The following is a 19,629-nucleotide window of genomic DNA, read 5'->3' as shown; positions in this document are numbered from 1 at the left end:
GATCATAGAATTCCTTGACTTCTTAGTTCTTGATAGGTTTAGGATCTTGTCTCACAAACTGACTCAACATAAATAATCTATCTTATAATTATGTTTTTTTTTTTTTTTTTTTTTTTTACATGGGCAGGCACCACGAATTGAACCTGGGTCTCTGGCATGGCAGGTGAGAACTCTGCCTGCTGAGTCACCATGGCCTGCCCTGCCTTATAATTAGAAATAAATAGAGTGCAGGTGACTTTCAGTCACGTCTGTTATTAAACGGGAATCATAAGGTATGTAATTTAAAATAACACTTTTCCAAAATTTGATTTTTTAATTAATTAATTTAGCTTAGGTGTCTATTACATGAAGTTTGATTCCCAGGCAATACAAAATTGCATTCTCTGTGATACTGGAAATTTGTTAGAAAGGATTGAGTGGGGGAGTTGAATTTAGAATTAAAAGTCGACAGATGATCTACAAAGTAGGTAAGTAGCTTGTAGACAATCAAGAGTTGACTAGGTATGTTCCAATTTCTAACTGGATAACCTGCTGTAAAGGGAATGGTTCTGAGTTCGATCCTAACTCTGAGACTAACTAACTTTGTGACCTCTTTGGGCTTTAACTGCCTCATCTGTAAACCTAAGAATTTGAACTAAATTTAGGGTCCTTTCTAGTTCTAACACTCACCCCATCCATCCACAGGAATTCTTCAGAACAGAAGAAAACTGCATTTTAAAATCCTCACAGGCACAGAAAAGGAACTGCAGTGATTCTGATCAAGATTCTTTGGGGGTTCATTGAGTATAAAACCTCTTAAAAAAAAAAAAAAGACTGAATTCCAGGCTTTAGTTTTCTAGTGACCGTAGGCCCTGAACCAAATCTGCACCTTTCCATTAGGGTAATTATTTGTTTTTAAATCAAATGCTTTGAAAATGAAAGAATAACATTGTGAGCGGGAAGCTTTGCATGAATCCTTATGAGAAGTAACGGTAAAACCATGAGAATGGGGTAGAGCCAGAAAGAGCAATATTTAACTGAAATGCATGTGAAGCAGAAAAGGACCATTTAGAATGTCTGTTAGGTGATTGAGTCTTACTTCAAGAGATGAGAGAAGGCTCAGAACTTTCCTGAATATCAGAATGCTTTGTCTTTGACTTGGGTTTCTTGTTTGTGAGACATGCAGGTGGAAGGCAACGGTATCAAAGCAGGATTTTCAGACGTTTTTGAGTACATCTTTGGAAATTCATGGGCAGGGACTTCTGCGGAAAGATTCCCCCTGAGGCCAATGAGCAAAACTGACTCTGTTGAGAGGGTTGGGTTCAAAAGGGGAAGGCAGCAACCCAAGCCATGGATAATCTGTCCTGTCACATAGGGTGAGTGTACATGCCTTGTGGCCAGGAGAAGCCCATCACTGCCTGGCCATATCTAAAGGACACTTTCTTGTTCAATGATAATATACCTGAAATCACCTGATAATCTGGAGCTGATCCACTATTTTTCAGAGAGACAGACCACATGGACTTATTTTGCCTATTTTAAGATGATAAAGGAAATATTCTGATTACCTCTCTCTCCCTTCCTTGGTCTCATCTGTAATTTAGGCTTCCACTTAACACAGCCATCTCCTTGAACCCTGGAACAAGTTATGGCCCATTTTCATGCTTGAGGTTTCATGCTTGAATGGTAGCTGAGTGGGCAGTAAAGGCTTCTCCTTGCCCTGTTCTATTTTTGAAGGACAGAGTTAGAAGGGTCCTCTACTTTTGTTTCTGTTGGTTCCACATGGCACTAAGTGAGGAAAATGCCTATCCAAAGGCTACTTAATCAGACCAGAACTGATGGACAAGCTGGATTTGATGAGCTGCTGAGACTGTGCACTTCGGAATGAGCTGTTTTAGCTGACAGTGGACCCAGGACAGCTCTATGTGACCCCATGGCCTAGAGACACAACCTGGGCTTTCCTTCAAACTCTTCCAAAGGTTTGGGGTGGGGAACAAACTATGCTACTCATATTTGTCATCTATAAAAATCCTCCCCATCAATCACAAATACTACACAAAGGACCCCTAAACCTTGGGCTCAGATTACAGAGGCAACTGCAGAACTGAACGTGGCTCTTTGTGTCCATCTTCCTCAGCCACAGGTCCCACCAACAGGGAGGTATTCTTGAACCACTGTATCCAGGGCTCATGTTGAGGTGACTCTAAGCCCACTACAGGCCAAATCGAGGGTGACATTGGCAACCCTCCTATCCATCCCACTCTGTTCTGAAAAAATGGGCTTAAATCTGCTAAATGCAACCTTCTGATTTTTAACATTCAAATCATTTAGGAAGGGATGGGGACACGGTGCAGTAGGCTGGGGTGTGATGGTGGAGGACACAGGGGCTTGGGGCAGAATGGTAGACAGCTGGTGCAGGCCTCCCTAAAGCATGCTGCTGAGTATTTCTGATACGGGGGAGGTGGTAGGATCCTCCAGGGTCATCTCCGGGTCTGTGGGGCTTGGCAGGCCCAAGCGATCTCCTGGGGGAGGGCTCAGGCTAGCCCACGGCTTTGAGTCCGGGCCCACTAGGGCCTCGCGGTAGGGCTCCACGTAGATGCGACGCACCGAAGGCCTCGGGTCCTGTGGGCTGTTCTTCCGCTCCTCCGGGAGGCTTGCAGCGTGGGTTAGGGTTAGGCCTCGGGGCCCGTTGGGGACTGGCCCTAGCCCCTCAGCCTCTCCGGGCTCCAGGCCGCAGGCCCGGGACAGATGCTGCGTGTAGACACCCTCGGAGAGCGACAGCGACAGCGACTGCGTCTCACTGTGCATGCGCAGCCAGCGGTGGTGGCGGCTGAAACCACCGTAGTGCTGGTGCTTGCCTTGCTTACGCTTTCCCGGCAAGCCCAGGGGCGGCCGTGCGGCCGGCGCCATCTTAGCGTGGTTCTTGGGAGGGAAGCCGGTGAGGGTCAAACTGTGGAGGAACTCTGCGCACGAATGGTCTGAGTCCGGCCCTGGAGGCCGGCTTTTAAGGTTCTGGCCCGACCCGGTGGGGGACTTCGTGTCGTGCACTTGTAGGACATCCGGTGCGCTGCCGCTCAGGCCGCTCAGGGCCTGCTGGGCGATGTCGTGCGATGACAGGTAGACCAGGTCCAGGTCACGGGGACTCAGGGCGTCGCTGGAGTCGTAGTCGCTGTCAGTGGGAAGGAAGACTTCCGAGCAGCCTTCCTCGTCAGAATAGGGCTGTGAATCTGCAAAGCCAGAGAGTGATGTTAATAAAAAGATAAAACTCTCAGTCACGGCATATTTCATGGATGTAGGGTCGGTGCATTTGGGTTTCTCATCCTTGGAAGGCTCTGGGATTCATTAAATGGTCTGCTGTTGGTCTCTTGTGATTCTTTAAAATTTTGAACAAGGGTCTCCACATTTTCATTTTGCACAGGGTCTGGAACTTAGGTAGTGGGTCCTGGTCTTAGTTTAAGGGAAAGGAAGAAGGAACTCTGACAGGTCCAACCCAGACGGTGGCCGTGAACATTGCCTCACCTCCCACAAACGCTGTTATTATTCACTGGGCATGTGTAGAGAGAATGAAACAGGAACCAAACTGGATAGTAGTCATTTGTTCATTTCCTATTCTTATTTCAGCAATGATTTTTGCGTTTGACAAAGATGCAGGTATTTAAAACAGGGAATTTGGAGAGGAGGAGGAGACAATATGATGAGCAAACTCATGGAAATGTGGTTTCCATATTTCCATGGCCTCCACCTACTTCCTCTGTGATATCTTGGGAAAGCTACCTTCTCCGAGCTTAAGTTTCCTCCTCTGAAAAAAAAAGCAGGTGATGACAGAACTTCTTATTTAGGATGATAGTGAGAAATAAATGAATTCCTTGTATAAACACTTAACACATTGCTAGGTGTTAAACAGAAAAAGAAAAAAAAAAAACCAAGAAAAAGAAAAAGCCCAAATTTAAAAAAGCAAAAAGAGAAAGTAACACCAGAGGCTGAAGTGAGCCTCAAGGTACATACAATAATGACCAAAAGTGAGTCACAAATTTAGTTCTGTAGATATTTGTCATTTAATACACTATTTATCTCTTCTTTCTCCTATCAGGTTGTACATTTCTGGAGGCCAAGGACTCTAAAATTATTTGAATTTCCCACCCAACTGAGCACATGGTAGGTACTTGGTAAATATATGTAAATTTTGGAAACGTATGCAAGTGTTCTTTTTAAAAAAATTTTAAATTATTTTTTTAAGTGTTCTTAAAAAGAACAAGAAATCTCTAAATCTGTAAATTTGAGGCAATCCCAATGAAAAATCCCAGTAGACTTTTAAATGGAACTTAATAAATTGATTTAAAAATTCATCTTGAAGAGAAAAATTATAGTAGTAGCCACAATATTTTTCTTTTAAAGTACTATATGGAGAAGCCCAATTTACCAGATATCAAAACAGACTATAGAGCTTAGATAATTAAAAATTTGTAGTGTTGGTGTAGGAATGGATGGATCTATAGAACAGAAAAATAAAGTCTAGAAGCAATCTTAAGTTTATATGATAATTTAACATATGGTAAAAATGGTTGATAAATTTGACTACATCAAAGTTTAAAACTTTTATAAAACAAATGATACCATAAACAAAGTAAAAAGGTAATTAATTCAAAGAAAATTATATTAACCTGTATAACAAAAGATTAATATCTGGAATATATAAAGAACATTTATAAATCAGTAAGAAGACAATTCAAATAGGCAGAAGATAAGAACCAACACTTCAAGGAATAATAAATTCAAATTACAAACATAATAAAGACGTTCAATCTAGATAGTAATTAGGGAAATGCAAGTTAAAACAAAAATGAGGCAATTTTTGCCCTTCAGATTTGCAAGAAATAAAAGATTGCTAATCTTCATGTGTTGGTGATGCATAGGAAACCATGAACCCTCATATAAAGATGGTGGGGGTATAAAGTGGTACAGATCTTACACAGCAATTTAATAGAATATATTTAAAATAAGCACATCTTTTGTCTCAGCAAGTCCTTTTCTAGCTATCTATGTTTGAGAAATTATCATCATGTGCACATGAAGGCATTTACAAATTAACTGCAGAATGATTTGTAATAGTGAAAAACTAAAAATAATCTTGCGGCTGTTATTGCTGTCAAAAGAAGGCTTATAGGCAAAGAAGCATTAAAAAAAGAAAGGTTGTTTACTTGCAGAATTCTGCAAGGGAGTCTGTGTTTGAAAGGACTGGCTTGAGGATTAAAAAATACAACAGGTATTTTAACCGAGAAATCAGGGTTTAAGGGATATTTCGATAAATGAATCATTATATAGCTATTCCTTTTCGCTTTCTGGTATAATGGAGTAGGCAGAGAGAAATTCCTCAAATTTCTAAATTGTAATCCAGCTGCCTTGATCTGAGATTGATTGTATAGCCCTTATCTTCTGCCCTGTGATTGTAAAAACGTTGTGACTAAACTTCATTTATACCCAGTTATCCAGTTTTTCAACTTTAGAGTCTTGTGATAACTGAAGATAGCCCCTAATATTTATTAATGAACAGTGTTGGGTCAGCCTGGAACTGACCCACCTCAAGCCCAGGTTTGTCTTGATGGCCAAGACTGGATCTAGCCAGGGTGGGCCAGTCTGACATGCATGTAGCTCAGACTTTGACCTGCAAGTCATCTATACCTCCCTCCGCTATTTGCTTACATAGGTTCTGTGGCTAAGCATGTAATCAATCTACGCATGCTCAATATTTAGATCCCCTGTAATTACACCACCTGGGGCCACTGTGCTCATTATCCTAAACCCTGCCCATCATTTCTCTTAAAAAACTATCAGAATTACTGCAGTTTAGGGAGACAGGTTTTGGGCTGCTAGGCCATTTGCTCTCCTACTGCATACCTAGTAATAAACTCTCTCTTTGAAACCCCAGTGTCCTAGGGATTGGTTATTGAGCAGCTTGGGCAAAAGAGGCCATGGCCTTTGCGCAGTAACAGTATTTAAATAAAAATCTCACAAGTTTACAAGATGACAGTTACTCTGTTCATGTAGGAAAACAGGCATGATTATCATAACATATTGTAAAAGTTAGGAATAGAGTTTGTATTGTTGGGTAATCTGTAACTTACAGAAATGGGATCAAGTTTTCTTCTCTTTTGGGGACTAGAACTATATGGAGTGACTTTTTTCATCTTCTTTGTGCTTTCTCACTGCTGGCTGCTATCCAATAGCCATTACTTTTAAGTTACAAAATCTATATTTTATTTGGGACAGCAATGCACTCATGCAAAAGACCACATTTTTCAGCTTCCCTTCAGCTAGGCATGACCATGAGGCTAAGTTCTGGCTGCTGAGATAGAACTGGAAGTATTATATGAAACTTCTGGAAGGTTGCATAGAGGTGGTTGACTCAGCTGGGAGAGGGACCATTTTGTTTTATCTCCTTCCTGCCTGTTGCCTCTAACAAGATGTTTTGACTGGGGTTCAATAGGCAACCTTGGAAACAGAAGCCATGTGCTAGGATGTTGGAGTTGAAACTAGAGCTTAGTGTCTGATGCCATGGAATCCACATACTAACCCTGAATTGTTTATCTCTGGGCTTCTTTCACACGAGAGAAAGAAACTATTTTGTGTTTATGACACTCTTATTTGGGTTTTCTGTAACATGCATCCAAATGTAATCCTAACTGAGCAAACCTAAATGTCCATCAGGAGAGGAATAGTTAAAAATTGTGGCACATCCATATTACGGAATACCATCCAGCAACTTCAAAGAATGAGATTGACCTATATGTTGTTTTTAAAATAATGACCACCAAGAAAGGACTCCCTCTGGTACTTTTATGAGTCCTACTCATCTGTTCAAGTTTTTCTTCAAACCTAATCTCCTTTAGGTAGCATTCCATAACTTCCCTAGAAGAAATTGCTCAGTTGTCATACTTCCGTAATACTTATTGCTTATATTACCCTTTGGCACTTAGCCTGTGTAGACTTCTATTATTAATTATCCTTTTTATATAAATATAACATTCTGCTTTCCTGGTTATAACATGAGCCCTCTTAAGGCAGAGGTATTTAATTCATCCATTCATTCAACAGTGAAGATCCTGTATTACTTGAACTCCTGCTGTAATAGAAACACTGTGCTTAATGCCTGATCAGATATAAAATTAATAGGAAATAATCTTTCTCTAGGGACAGATTTTAATGAGGTTATAGGACAAGTATGCATCTATGAGACTGTGGCAGAACATGGATTTCATAGGAGAAGTTTAGCTCATAAAGATGCATGTTCATAGGAAAGGAGGATCGTATTTTATTGGGATAGGATTGCTGGAACTATCATCTCTTATTTCTTTAGGTTTCTCTTCATTTGTTCATCTCTATTATCTGTCTATATTAATTTCTTTCCCCATTTGCTTTCAAAAAGTAATTCAAAGCAGGTTTTAATAATTAAATGCAAACTATCATAAAAGTCTAGAAACCAGAGAGGAAGAGGAAATAGCACAAGAAATTCTGTTTGACTAGAATATAGGAAACAGGAATTTTTGAAAGATAAGATTAAAATGGTAGAATCCCAGTAATTCCACTCTTGGAAATTCATCCCAGAAAAAATTAAGGCTTATATTCACAAAGGAACCTTTAAATGAATGTTCATAGCAGCTTTATTTGTAATAACCCCAAACTGGAAATTACCTAAATGTCCGTTAATGGATGAATAGTTCAAAAACTGTAGTACATCCATACTGTGGAATACTACTCATCAATAAAAATGAAGGATCCCATTTATATAACATTCAGGAAATAACATAATGATAGAGTTGGAGAACAGATAGTGGTTGTCAGAGGTCTGGATAGGGAGATGGGTATGGCTATGAAGGGATCAGAGAGGAATCTTATGGTGATGGTACAGTTGAATATCTTGATTATGGTGGTGGGTGCTCAAAGCTACACATGTTATAAGACTGTGTAGATCTTTACATGCATGCATGCTAGGAAGCATCTCTTCCACAAATGGGTGCTTGTATAACTGGTAAAATCTGGGTAAGCTCTATGAATTGTACCAGCCACTTTTTTTTCAATTTTGAATAATTTTATAGGCATGATATTTTGAATAATTTTATAGTAGAAGAAGAAACACAGAGGAAAATTATTTCTCTGTACAGTGAAATTTTCATACACTATTTGGAAATTTCCCACATCTGTCTAGTTCTGGCTCAGAACAATAGATAGCTAATATATTTTATTCATTTTTTTTTTATCACTTTAAAAAGTCACTTCAGATAGTAACTGAGAAACTAGGACTTAATCCTGGCAAAGAATTAGGTTGCCTGCAGACAAGAATTTTAATAAATATATCAGGCAACAATGATTTGGGGTCACCATATCTTACACACATCCCTTGCAAGAATACCGGCAGATATCATGGCTCTTATACTTCTACTCACATGTGAAATGGCCAAAAAAGTAGCCTTTAAAGGACTGCAAAGGACTGTGAATCCCAAATAATTCTCTCGAGTCTTAAAGTTTCTGGTTTTCATTTTGTAGATATGGCATGCGTCCATGGTGGTAATGGCTCTCGACCATCATCAAAACATGATAATCTCATCAGCCATCCAGGACTCACCTACGTAACCTCAGTCGACTCTGCTGAAAGAGGATTTCATTATAGCACTCACACATGGAGAAATGGAAAATCCTGCTGCCATGTGTTAGCAGTGATCTGAATAGGACCAAGTACCCTTGTCTGGTAAGAGAAGAATGAATCACTCTTTATCCAAGAAGAGATGGAGAAATAAGCCACTTGGTTTTGATCTTGAACAAGGATCATATAGCAGATAGGATGTAAAATGAACTTGAGGAGGAAGAGATAGAGATCATGGATGTCAGGCTTTGTTCCCTGTAAATATGTATTTTTGTTCAGGCCATGGGGCTGAACCAGAGCAGTAGTTGTGTAGATGGAGAATAAAAGTCCAAGAAAGTCATTCATTTAAAAATATTTGCTAAGAACCTATTTTGTACTAGACAGACAAAGGTCTCCGCATTTAAGCAGCTCATAAAGCTTAGATTAGAATAAGTCCAAAAATATAAGATTGATTTCAAATAGTGAAAAGTTCTATGAAGAAAATGAAACTGGGTTTTAGCTCGAGAGTGACTTGGAAGGAAGGTTCTTTAGATAAAGTGGCCAGGCAAGGCATCTCTGAAGAAAAGGGAATCTAAATCAGACCCCATTGATCAGAAAGAACCAGCTACATGAAAGATTTAGGGAAGAGTGGTCCAAATAACTGGATAAGCAAGTGCAGAGGCCCTAAAGTGACTTGTAGGTTTTAAGCCTCGGTATCTGGGAAGATAGGAGTTAACATTAAACCAGAAAAGTTAGATCAAAACCCTGATGTGGATCAATTTGGTCAGTGGAAGAGATGGTAAATTTAATTTGGACGGGTTGAGCTTGAGCGAATGGTCAAAACATACAGGAGGAGATGAAACATCCCATGGGTTAGCAGGGTTGAGAGAAGTTGCTTATTTTAGAATAGAGGAGTCTGAAAATGTCTGTGGGAAAAGAAGACAGAACCATTGGAGAAGAAACTGTTGAAAATACAAGAGTAGTAAGGTTAATGGATATAACAGAGTGGTTGATAAATTGCAATTTCCAGTTCTGGCACTGGTCCTTAGAAAGATGGGGGTGAGGGTGACATGCCATCCTCAGGGAGGAGTGGTTAAGGAAGACAGAGATATAAAGAGAGCTTCAGGTTAAAAGGAAGGAAATGGAGGAGCAGGCCATGGTGGCTCAGCAGACTGAATTCTTGTCTGCCATGCTGGAGACCCAGGTTTTATTCCTGGTGCCTGCCCATGCAAAAAGAAAAAAAAGGAAGGAAATGGATAAAGACTTAGGATGAATGATTTTGATCTTCTTTTAAAAGTTTTTAGATAGTACTTTTCCCCATCTTTCGTGGGAAAAATCAGACATTGCACATAATGGGCTCTCAGAATTATTGGTTGTTTGTTTTTATTGATGGCAAGGATAAGTGTCTTAGGGGTGATGAGGAGGAGAGGTTAATAAGAGATAAGAAATAAGACCTACACAAATAATTAATAATTAGCTTCAGTTGAACTTCCTTCTTCATCTATCTCATCTGTGTTGTCTGCATGCACTCATGTGTGCCCATAAGAGTAGTAATAATACTTAATATTTATTTAGTGATTTCTATGAGTCAGCCATTATGCTCAGTGTGTTAGGTGCTTTATCTCATTGAATACTTACAACAATTCCCATTTTTCAGGTGAAAATACTGAGGCTTAGTCTTTCTAAGTCTTCCAATTCACAAAGATAATAAGTGGCAGAGTAGGAACCCTGTGGTAGTTAGATTCAGTTCTCAACTTGGCCAGGTGAAGGAACCTAGTTCTGTTGCTGTGGATATGAGCCAATGGTATGTGAACCTCATCTGTTGTTCATTACGTCTGCAGTCGGCTAGGAGGCGTGCCTGCTGCAGTGAGTGACGTTTGACTTAAATGAGAGAGCTCAACCTAGCAGAACCCAAGCAGCTCAGCATACCTCATCTCAGCACTCCCATCTTAGCCCAGGCCTTTGGAGATGCAGAAAGAAAACATCTCAGGGAAAGTTGTTGGAACCCAGAGGCCTGGAGAGAAGGCCAGCAGAGATTACCCTGAGCCTTCCCACATAAGAAAGAACTTCAGATGAAAGTTAGCTGCCTTTCCTCTGAAGAACTAACAAAATAAACCCCCTTTTAAAAAAAGCCAATCCGTCTCTGGTGTGTTGCATTCTGGCAGCTAGCAAACTAGAACAAACCCTAATGCAGATTTCTCTCACTTTAAAGCCCAGCTATACTGCCATTCACCTTAGCATTCTCATGGCTTTTTTTTTTTTAATTTTTTTTTTATGAATCAAAAAAAAGAAAAGAAATTAACACATTTAGAAATCATTCCATTCTACACATGCACTCAGTAATTCTTAGTATCATCACATAGATGTATGATCATCATTTCTTAGTACATTTGCATCGATTTAGGAAAAGAACTAGCAAAACAGCAGAAAAAGATATAGAATGTTAATATAGAGAAGAGAATTAAAATAATAATACTAATAAAAAATATATATATATAAAAAGGAAAAAGAAAAAAAACAAAAACAAAAGATACAAACACAAACAAACAAACAAAAAACCATATTTCAGGTGCAGCTTCATTCAGTGTTCCAACCTAGTTACATTACACTTAGGTATTATTGTGATGTTCATTTTTGAGTTTTGTATCTAGTCCTGTTGCACAGTCTGTATCCCTTCAGCTCCAATTACCCATTATCTTACCCTGTTTCTAACTCCTGCTGGTCTCTGTTACCAATGATATATTCCAAGCTGATTCTCGAATGTCGGTTCACATCAGTGGGACCATACAATATTTGTCCTTTAGTTTTGGGCTAGATTCACTCAGCATAATGTTCTCTAGGTCCATCCATGTTATTACATGCTTCATAAGTTTAGTCTGTCCTAAAGCTGCATAATATTCCATCGTAGGTATACGCCACAGTTTGTTTAGCCACTCGTCTGTTGATGGACATTTTGGCTGTTTCCATCTCTTTGCAATTGTAGATAATGCTGCTATAAACACTGGTGTGCAAATGTCCGTCTGTGTCTTTGCCCTTAAGTCCTTTGAGTAGATACCTAGCAGTGGTATTGCTGGGTCGTAATCCATTCTGCCATTCTATGTCTTTTGATTGGGAAATTCAGTCCATTAACTTTTAGTGTTATTACTGTTTGGATAATATTTTCCTCTACCATTTTGGCTTTTGTATTATATATATCATATCTGATTTTCCTTCTTTCTACACTTTACTCCATACCTCTCTCTTCTGTCTTTTCGTATCTGACTCTAGTGCTCCCTTTAGTATTTCTTGCAGAGCTGGTCTCTTGGTCACAAATTCTCTCAGTGACTTTTTGTCTATAAATGTTTTAATTTCTCCTTCATTTTTGAAGGACAATTTTGCTGGATATAGGAGTCTTGGTTGGCAGTTTTTCTCTTTTAGTAATTTAAATATATCATCCCACTGTCTTCTAGCTTCCATGGTTTCTGCTGAGAAATCTACACATAGTCTTATTGGGTTTCCCTTGTATGTGACAGATTGTTTTTCTCTTGCTGCTTTCAAGATCCTCTCTTTCTCTTTGACCTCTGACATTCTAACTAGTAAATGTCTTGGAGAACGCCTATTTGGGTCTGTTCTCTTTGGGGTGCGCTGCACTTCTTGGATCTGTATATTTAGGTCTTTCATAAGAGTTGGGAAATTTTCAGTGATAATTTCTTCCATTAGTTTTTCTCCTCCTTTTCCCTTCTCTTCTCCTCTGGGACACCCACAACACGTATATTTGTGCGCTTCATATTGTCATTCAGTTCCCTGATCCCCTGCTCAAGTTTTTCCATTCTTTTCCCTATAGTTTCTGTTTCTTTTTGGAATTCAGATGTTCCATCCTCCAGTTCACTAATTGTAGCTTCTGTCTCTTTAGATCTACCATTGTAGGTATCCATTGTTTTTTCCATTTTTTCTTCTTTGTCCTTCACTCCCATAAGTTCTGTGATATGTTTTTTCAGATTTTCTATTTCTTCTTTTTGTTCAGCCCATGTCTTCTTCATGTCCTCCCTCAATTTGTTGATTTGGTTTTTGAAGAGTTTTTCCATTTCTGTTCGTATATTCAGCATTAGTTGTCTCAGCTCCTGTATCTCATTTGAACTATTGGTTTGTTCCTTTGACTGGGCCATATCTTTAACCTTCCAAGCGTCATCCATTATTTTCTGCTGGTGTCTGGGCATTTGATCAGATTTTCCTGGGTGTGGGACCCGGCTGGTTGAAATGTTTTTCTGTGAAATCTCTGGGCTCTGTTTTTCTTTTCCTGCCCAGTAGGTGGCGCTCGTGTCGCTCGTCTGTCTGCACGGCAGTCGGCCCGGGAAACCGCGCGTGGAGGGGGGTGGTCGTCGGCCACCGCGGCTTGGGGGAGTGCCGGTCCAAATTGCCCAGCTGGCCTTAGACGCCAAGCGTGACGGGACGGCCCCGCTATCCAACGTTCCCAGTCAGACCGGGGAGCCACGTGCATGGAGGGGACCCCAGTCGCCAGCTGCCCCGGCCGGGAAAACGTGCGCCCCTCGGGTATCTCACCGCAGCGGATTCTCCCTGCCCGTTCAGCCGTTCCAGAATGGGGTACGCTGTCTTTTTGGTCTCTGTCGTGACTCCGGGAGCTGTTTCGTATTGTTTCTGTTTCTTTAGTTGCTTTTCTGGAGGAGGAACTAAGACCTGCGCGTCTTACTAAGCCGCCATCTTCTCCGGAAGTTCTCATGGCTTTTAATGGAAGCTTTTTGAAGGTCAGAACATGGCTCATCTAATTCACTAATATACCCTAATGGGGGTGAGGTAAATGCCTCATAAGCAACCCTGATACAGAGTTATATGTATGTAATTCAGTTCTTAGTAAGGGCTTCTTGATATTGCTGCTTCTAGCAAAACATGTTAGGTCTTACATTAGGTTCCTGTGGCTACTGTAACAGATTACCACACATTGGGTGGTTTAAAACAACAGAAACTTATTCTCTCACAGTTCTGGAATCCAGAAGTCTAAGAGAAAGGGCTCAGCAGGGCTGGCTGCCCTTTCTCTGGAGGCTCTAGGGTAGAATCCTTCCTCCACTTTTCCAGCTTCTGGTGGCTGTTGGCATTCCTCGTGGCTGTAACACTCCATTCTCTGCTTCCATCTTCACCTGGCCTTTTCTGTGTCTGGGCCTTCTCCTTTTCTAAGATACTTGTAAGTATCTTATAAAGATACTTGTCAATGGATTTAGGGCTTACCCAAATAATCCAGGATGATCTCCTCTCAAAATACTTAATTGCATCTACACAGACCCTTTTCCCAAATACAGTTACATTTCACAGGTTCTGGGGGTTAGGACTTGGACATAGCTTTTTGGGGGCCACCATGCAATCCAGTGCAGGTCTGATAGTAGATGACTATAACTAGAAGCAAATACTGAAGAGATTGTGACACTTTCTTCCTATTTCCAGACTGTCGTTAAGCACTTTGCAAAAGCAATTAGTACTTTCATCTCTCAATATACAAATAGTGAGCATTTATTGTTTCTAGGGAACTAGAGTTCAAGGACATGTGAATCAAAAGAGCTGACAATCTAATATTTCAACAGAGCATGTATATTAGAATCCAGCCTCTCAGGAAGAGCCTGCTCTGATTTCCTCAGGTGGAGTTAGTTGCTTAGTTCTTTGGGTTCTTAGTGCATTTCATTTATATCTCTGTTACTGCATTCACTAATGTTTATTATATATTATCAATTTGCGTATTTTTTTCCTTATTAGGCTATGGATTCTAAAGGGAATGTACTATGTCTTATTCATCTCTGCCTAGTAAACATTGAATATTAGTCAATGAAGGAATGGACTAAGAAAGGAGCGAAGCAAAGGGATATATAGAACTTCTGTATTTCCTAGATCATTTTACCTGAACATGGGCATATTAGCAGATCTTAAGGACCTCCCAACTAAACTGTGTCTTAATCATCATTCTGTTATTAACCTCTTTTGTTGTATTTGGTATAGAAAGCTCTCAGTGAAGTATGTTGTGTTGAATTGAAACAAACAAATTTTGAAATCTGGGAGCATAAAGAGTAGTGAGATTTGGCAATCCTTTAAAAACAATACTGAAAACAGCCTGAAAATATTTAATTTATTTAATATGAAATTTCTGAAAACAATCACTCAAGCCATTCTGTTATATATTTAATGATACTTATTGACTTAAGAGTCAGCTGAGGTGTTGCAGAAAGAACAATTATCTTAAAATTAGACAAGCCTGGACTGAAGTTCTGTCTTGCTCCTTCCTGTCTATGTTTTTGAGCAACTCACTTAGCTTCTCTGAACCTTTCTTCATCTGTAGCATGTGGGTAACTTATATCATTCTAGGTGCTGTGAGGATTAAATTAGTTTGTTGAAAACATTTTAAGTGCCTTAAAAACTGAGGTATTATTATTATTATTGAGATCCTCTACCCACTTAAAGAATAAGTAGAAGTCATATCAAGAAATTCATTAAAATATAAACTATCAATCAGACATACTTCTAGATTTTGCTGTTGCAGATGCTGTTGATAATAAAGGAGAACAGTAATTTCTTCTATGGTATCTTCTGTTGGTGATCATTTAACTCATCCAGTACTGTATTTCTTAACCTGGATTTAACAGTGAATTAGTAAATGATATAATTTCTTTATTATAGGTCCCAGGAATGAGGGAGATAGGAGATAAATCACGAGAACTAGTTATAACTGTAGTAACCCAGGAAGGAGGTGAAAAAGGGCTTGGCTATGGAGTGGTAAATATCTTGTTGATTCATGGGCCCACAGTTGAGAAACACTGCTCTGTGGGAATCTAAATATTTAACTTGCATGGTAGTTGCATTATTTATTAGAAGACTTAGTGGAACCTATTGCTTAGAGTGGGATACCCCTCCCAGGACAGGCAGGGAAAATCTCCAGGATGCCAGTCTGGGCACCAATGAGAGTTTTCAGGGACTTAGGACACTGCTACTCCCTCCCTTCCTGGAAAATAATGCAAAGTGCCGCTTCTATCCCTACATTCAGGCCATATGCTCCATTAACCATTGTAGGTACTTTGCCCATTTTTATTTTAAAAAACCTGATTGTGCTCCTCAAGTTCCCTTGGAGGGCCCACTGAGCAGGCCAGCACTGGTAGAATCCTGAGCTTCCCCTCTGGTTGACCCAGGAACTGCTTGATGAAAGTTCTTGGCTTTCTTGCCACTGTAATGGGTGTTGCAACTCCTGGTCTCTGTGGATCAGGCCAAGCACAGCAGAGGAGAGTTGATGTGGATTTTGAGGATATTATGGGGAGATGACATTTCAGGAAAGAATAGCTGATTTAAAGCTAATTTCTTTTAAAGGCAAGGGATATAGCAGGACAGAAAGAAAGAAGTAATATTTGCCCTAAAACTTGTCTTCACATTTTTAAGTATCACTATCCAAATCTGTATTTTTTTCTGCTTCATTGAATCTATTTCCACTATGTTTGAGTAGAATTTTAAATAAAGTATTTTTCTCATCAGCCTTGGGAAGAACCTCGCTTTTTAATTTCCCAAGAAAAATAACATCTTCAGATTCCTGTTGATCTTCTGAACTGTTTAGTTTATGCCATAGTGTTCTTAACATCATCTGGGAAAAGATTACCATTAAGATTTACATTTGGAAGATCAGGATAATCTTCAAATGCATCTGAAGGAAACAACACCCCCCTCTCCTCTGTTGCCTCACCCATGCGTCACTAGGAGAAACAGCAGTATTGGAAACAAAAAATTGCTGTTGCCTATGACCACTATACCCACAGAAAAGGAGTGGGAGAGAAAATACCCATGTGATAGATCAAATCATTCCACCCCCTGCCTTAAGCTGCCTTTTATAGGAGCCAACTTTCCCCCTTGGGTTCTTGGGAGATGCTTAATTTTAATTGACTCAGAGGAGTTCTACTTTGCATTTTGAAAACCACACAGAAATGGGAAACGAGTTAAAGAATTTTGCTCACAACTCTTCCCCTCCCCCCAGACACACATGAACAAATTCTAGGTACTCTAAAAAATCTTAAAGCAGAATCTTGGGCTGGCACCAGAGGCTAGGTCCATGACAGGCTCTGTATTTCCAGCAGGCTCCTTCGGTTAGGTGAATCCTATATAGAATTGGATTGTGCTTGTAAATTTACCCCATGAGCAACCCAATGGGGGATGTTCCTTTAAACTGGGTTAAGCAATTCAAGGTGGTCACCCTAGTGTAGAGAACAGAGTATACAACAGAAAATTTCATTGTTCTGAAGTGCTTTTGCTTTTGTGTGGGGATAGGATGCTAAATGTTTTTTCCCCTAGCTCTTAGTAGAGCTCTCTTTCACTGGGTTCCATTTTTCATTTGCTGCCCCTCCATGTCTTTGTGTTTCACAGCCCATGGAATCTTGGCTTCAGATAAACAGATGGACCCAAGAGAGAGTTATATTTTAAGAAACAAAATGATGATTGCTCACATTTTAAAGTCAATAATAAAATCCAAGTGTAATTGGCCATATCCTCCCAGCAGGGAGTGTGTATAACCCGTCCTCTGGCCAAGATGAGAGCTTGGTGCTTCTGTGGCACAGAGGAGGTCACCCTCGTGCAGCCAAGGAGGAACCCACTTAGGACCCTGTGGCCAAGAGAGGATGAAACACTGGGAAAATTCTGTGAGCAGAGAGGGCAGACAAGGGCTGTGAAGATGGAAGCAGAATTGAAGAGCTGTTTGTAGAATTATACGAATTGTAGAACATCAGAAATGTTCCATGTACCATTCCTTTAAAAAGTACCCTTTCAGTTCTGTACCTCTTTAGCTTCTGTCCTCCTTCTGTCTATTCTTTGACAGTCAAGATTTTGAAAAGAGAAGTAGGTCCTTACTGGTTCCACATCTTTGCCTCCCATTTATGCCCATTTCTGACCAACCTCTACAGACAGAAACTTCACAAACTGCACTCATCAAAATTACCAATGACTTTCTTGTTGATTCAAAAAACAAAGCAAAGCAACAGAATTTTTTCAGTTGTTTTATTTAACCTCTCTGCATCATTTGGCACCCTTTAATTTCTGTGATACCACTCTCTTATTTTTGTTTTCTTTCTTTGGTTGTTTCTTCCTTGCCTAAGAAGTCTTGCTGTTACACAGGACTCCCTTCAAAGCTTCTTATTACTTTACCTGCCCTCTGAGGGGAATCCCAAGCATTTTCATGACTTCAACTATCATTCAAATGGCAACAATTTATTATTTCAGTTTTCTTTCCTGAGTGCCAGACCTCACGCATCTGTTTTCTCCAGAACATTTCCTTTTGTGGGGAATGTTCCAGAGCTAACTCACATTCAGCATGCCTTGATGTTTCTCTTCCTGTCTTCATAAACACACACACACACACACACACACACACACACACACACACACACACACACACACACACATTTTTTATTGTTGTTGTTGGTAAATGGCATCGTGACAACCTGAGGCACCTAAGCCAGAAAACTTAGTACCTTTTTTGTTTATAGTTTCCTGTTTTCCTTCTTCCAATATTCCCACCTCCCTCCCCCTAGTGGTCTCTTATACAACAGTCAGATTTGATCTTAAAGAGTAAATCTGACCATATCAATCCTTGTTTAAAAGTTTCCAATGGCTTTCCATTGCAAGTAGAATGAAATTCAAACTACTTGCTATGATCTACAGAACCCTACATGATGTGACTCCTGCTTTTCTCTCTACCTTATCTCTCACCACTCACCCTCCTTGTTCAGTCTGTTCCAGTGACTAATTTTCTTTCCATCCCTAACCCACCTTAGGGCCTTTTGCTCTTTCTTAGCCTAGAATATTCCAACTCCAAATCTTTGCATTACTGACTCCTTCTCCTGTGGTTGGTTCATATGTCACCTTCTCAGATAGTCTTTCATGATCATCCTTGTAAATTCAGCCCTCTCCTTGCCTTACCCCACTCCCAAATTCTTTTTTGTTTTATACACTGGGGTTTTCCCAGTCTGAAATTATCTTACTTGTTTTTGTTTTCATTGTCACTCTTTCTAGAATGTAAGCTCTGTAGGAGCAGGGACTTTGTTTGTTTATCCTTATTTCCTCTTACATCTAAGAGTGCCTAGCAGATAATGAGTAACCAATAAATGTTTTCTTTAATAATAATAATAATAATAAATACTGAATAATGTTCTAGGATCCTATATTTCAGTCAGAATGACTGCTTGCAGTTCCATCTATCACACAGGTGTGCATTCTGCTTCATCTGCCTATAATGCACTCCTCATTCCTGTTTTTCTGTTCAACTTGTACTTACTGTTCAGTAATTGATTCTAATGGCACCTTCTCCAGAAAGTCCTCCTTGATCTTATGAGTTTAAGATTTAATGCCTCCAATGGACTCAAGAGCACCTGGTGCATTCCTTCATTGTAGCACACATGCAATTACCATGCAATTTTGTGTTCATGGTCTCTCCTACTAGACTAGCTTCTGGCAGTGTTGGTAGTTATTTATGTTTGTATACCCAGCCCAGTCAGAATCTCTAAAAATACACCCTAAAAACTCTATTTAAAGAATTCTTTTGTTGAATGATTTGTAAATAAACTCTCTTCCAAGCTTCTATATTTGCCAAGCTTTGATTTTTAGGCATCAAGGTTTTTAAAACATAGGATCACACATAAATTTAATTATATAAAAAGTTCATATTCCTACTAAAGTTTTCTATAATAACAATAACATTAAATATAGTACCTACTGTTTATTATCTATGATATGCCATGCATCTCTGATATAGATTATCATTCACAAGTTGCTCTTCAATGTGTAGGTAATATATTCTAATTTTACCTATGTGGAAATTGAGATTCAGATGTAGTAATCTGTTCAAATTTATAGAGCTAGTAAAGCAAAACTGGAATTTGAATCCAGGTCTCTGATTTCTAATCCCATGCTTTTTCTGCTACACTGTACTGCCCCCTAAGGGACAAGCCCACAAATCACAACTTTATTAAAAATACCAATTGCTATTATTGTAAAGCTTCCAAAATTGTAGAATCTTATGAGTTACAGAA

At 39.6% G+C, this 19,629-nt stretch overlaps 1 protein-coding gene and 1 long non-coding RNA gene across 11 annotated transcripts in view; one reads left to right on the top strand and one right to left on the bottom strand.

Annotated features, from left to right (window-relative positions):
- Positions 1-1,656: 1,656 nt before the first annotated feature.
- Positions 1,657-19,629, bottom strand: part of ANKFN1 (ankyrin repeat and fibronectin type III domain containing 1) — a 436,237-nt gene continuing 418,264 nt past the window's right edge. For all 5 annotated transcript variants that reach the window (XM_077164850.1, XM_077164848.1, XM_077164851.1 and 2 more), the window contains one exon: positions 1,657-3,206. In XM_077164850.1, coding sequence (XP_077020965.1) covers positions 2,404-3,206 — 803 coding nt within the window. In that variant the 3' untranslated portion in view covers positions 1,657-2,403. The remainder of the gene's footprint in view (positions 3,207-19,629) is intronic.
- LOC143687670 (uncharacterized) overlaps positions 2,655-19,629 on the top strand; it is a 177,454-nt gene continuing 160,479 nt past the window's right edge. For 2 of the 6 annotated variants that reach the window (XR_013177629.1, XR_013177628.1), the window contains exons 1-3: positions 2,655-3,096; positions 4,070-4,134; positions 8,521-8,722. This is a non-coding gene — a long non-coding RNA (uncharacterized LOC143687670). Of the gene's footprint in view, positions 3,097-4,069; positions 4,135-8,520; positions 8,723-10,437; positions 10,725-19,629 lie in introns of those variants that run through there. The other 4 variants (XR_013177633.1, XR_013177632.1, XR_013177631.1 and 1 more) reach the window with 4 other exon arrangements.

The sequence above is a fragment of the Tamandua tetradactyla genome, chromosome 6 (assembly GCF_023851605.1).
Source record: "Tamandua tetradactyla isolate mTamTet1 chromosome 6, mTamTet1.pri, whole genome shotgun sequence".
Lineage (NCBI taxonomy): Eukaryota > Metazoa > Chordata > Mammalia > Pilosa > Myrmecophagidae > Tamandua > Tamandua tetradactyla.
Note: the sequence above shows the minus strand (reverse complement) of the source record. Positions and strands in the feature narration are given on the sequence as shown.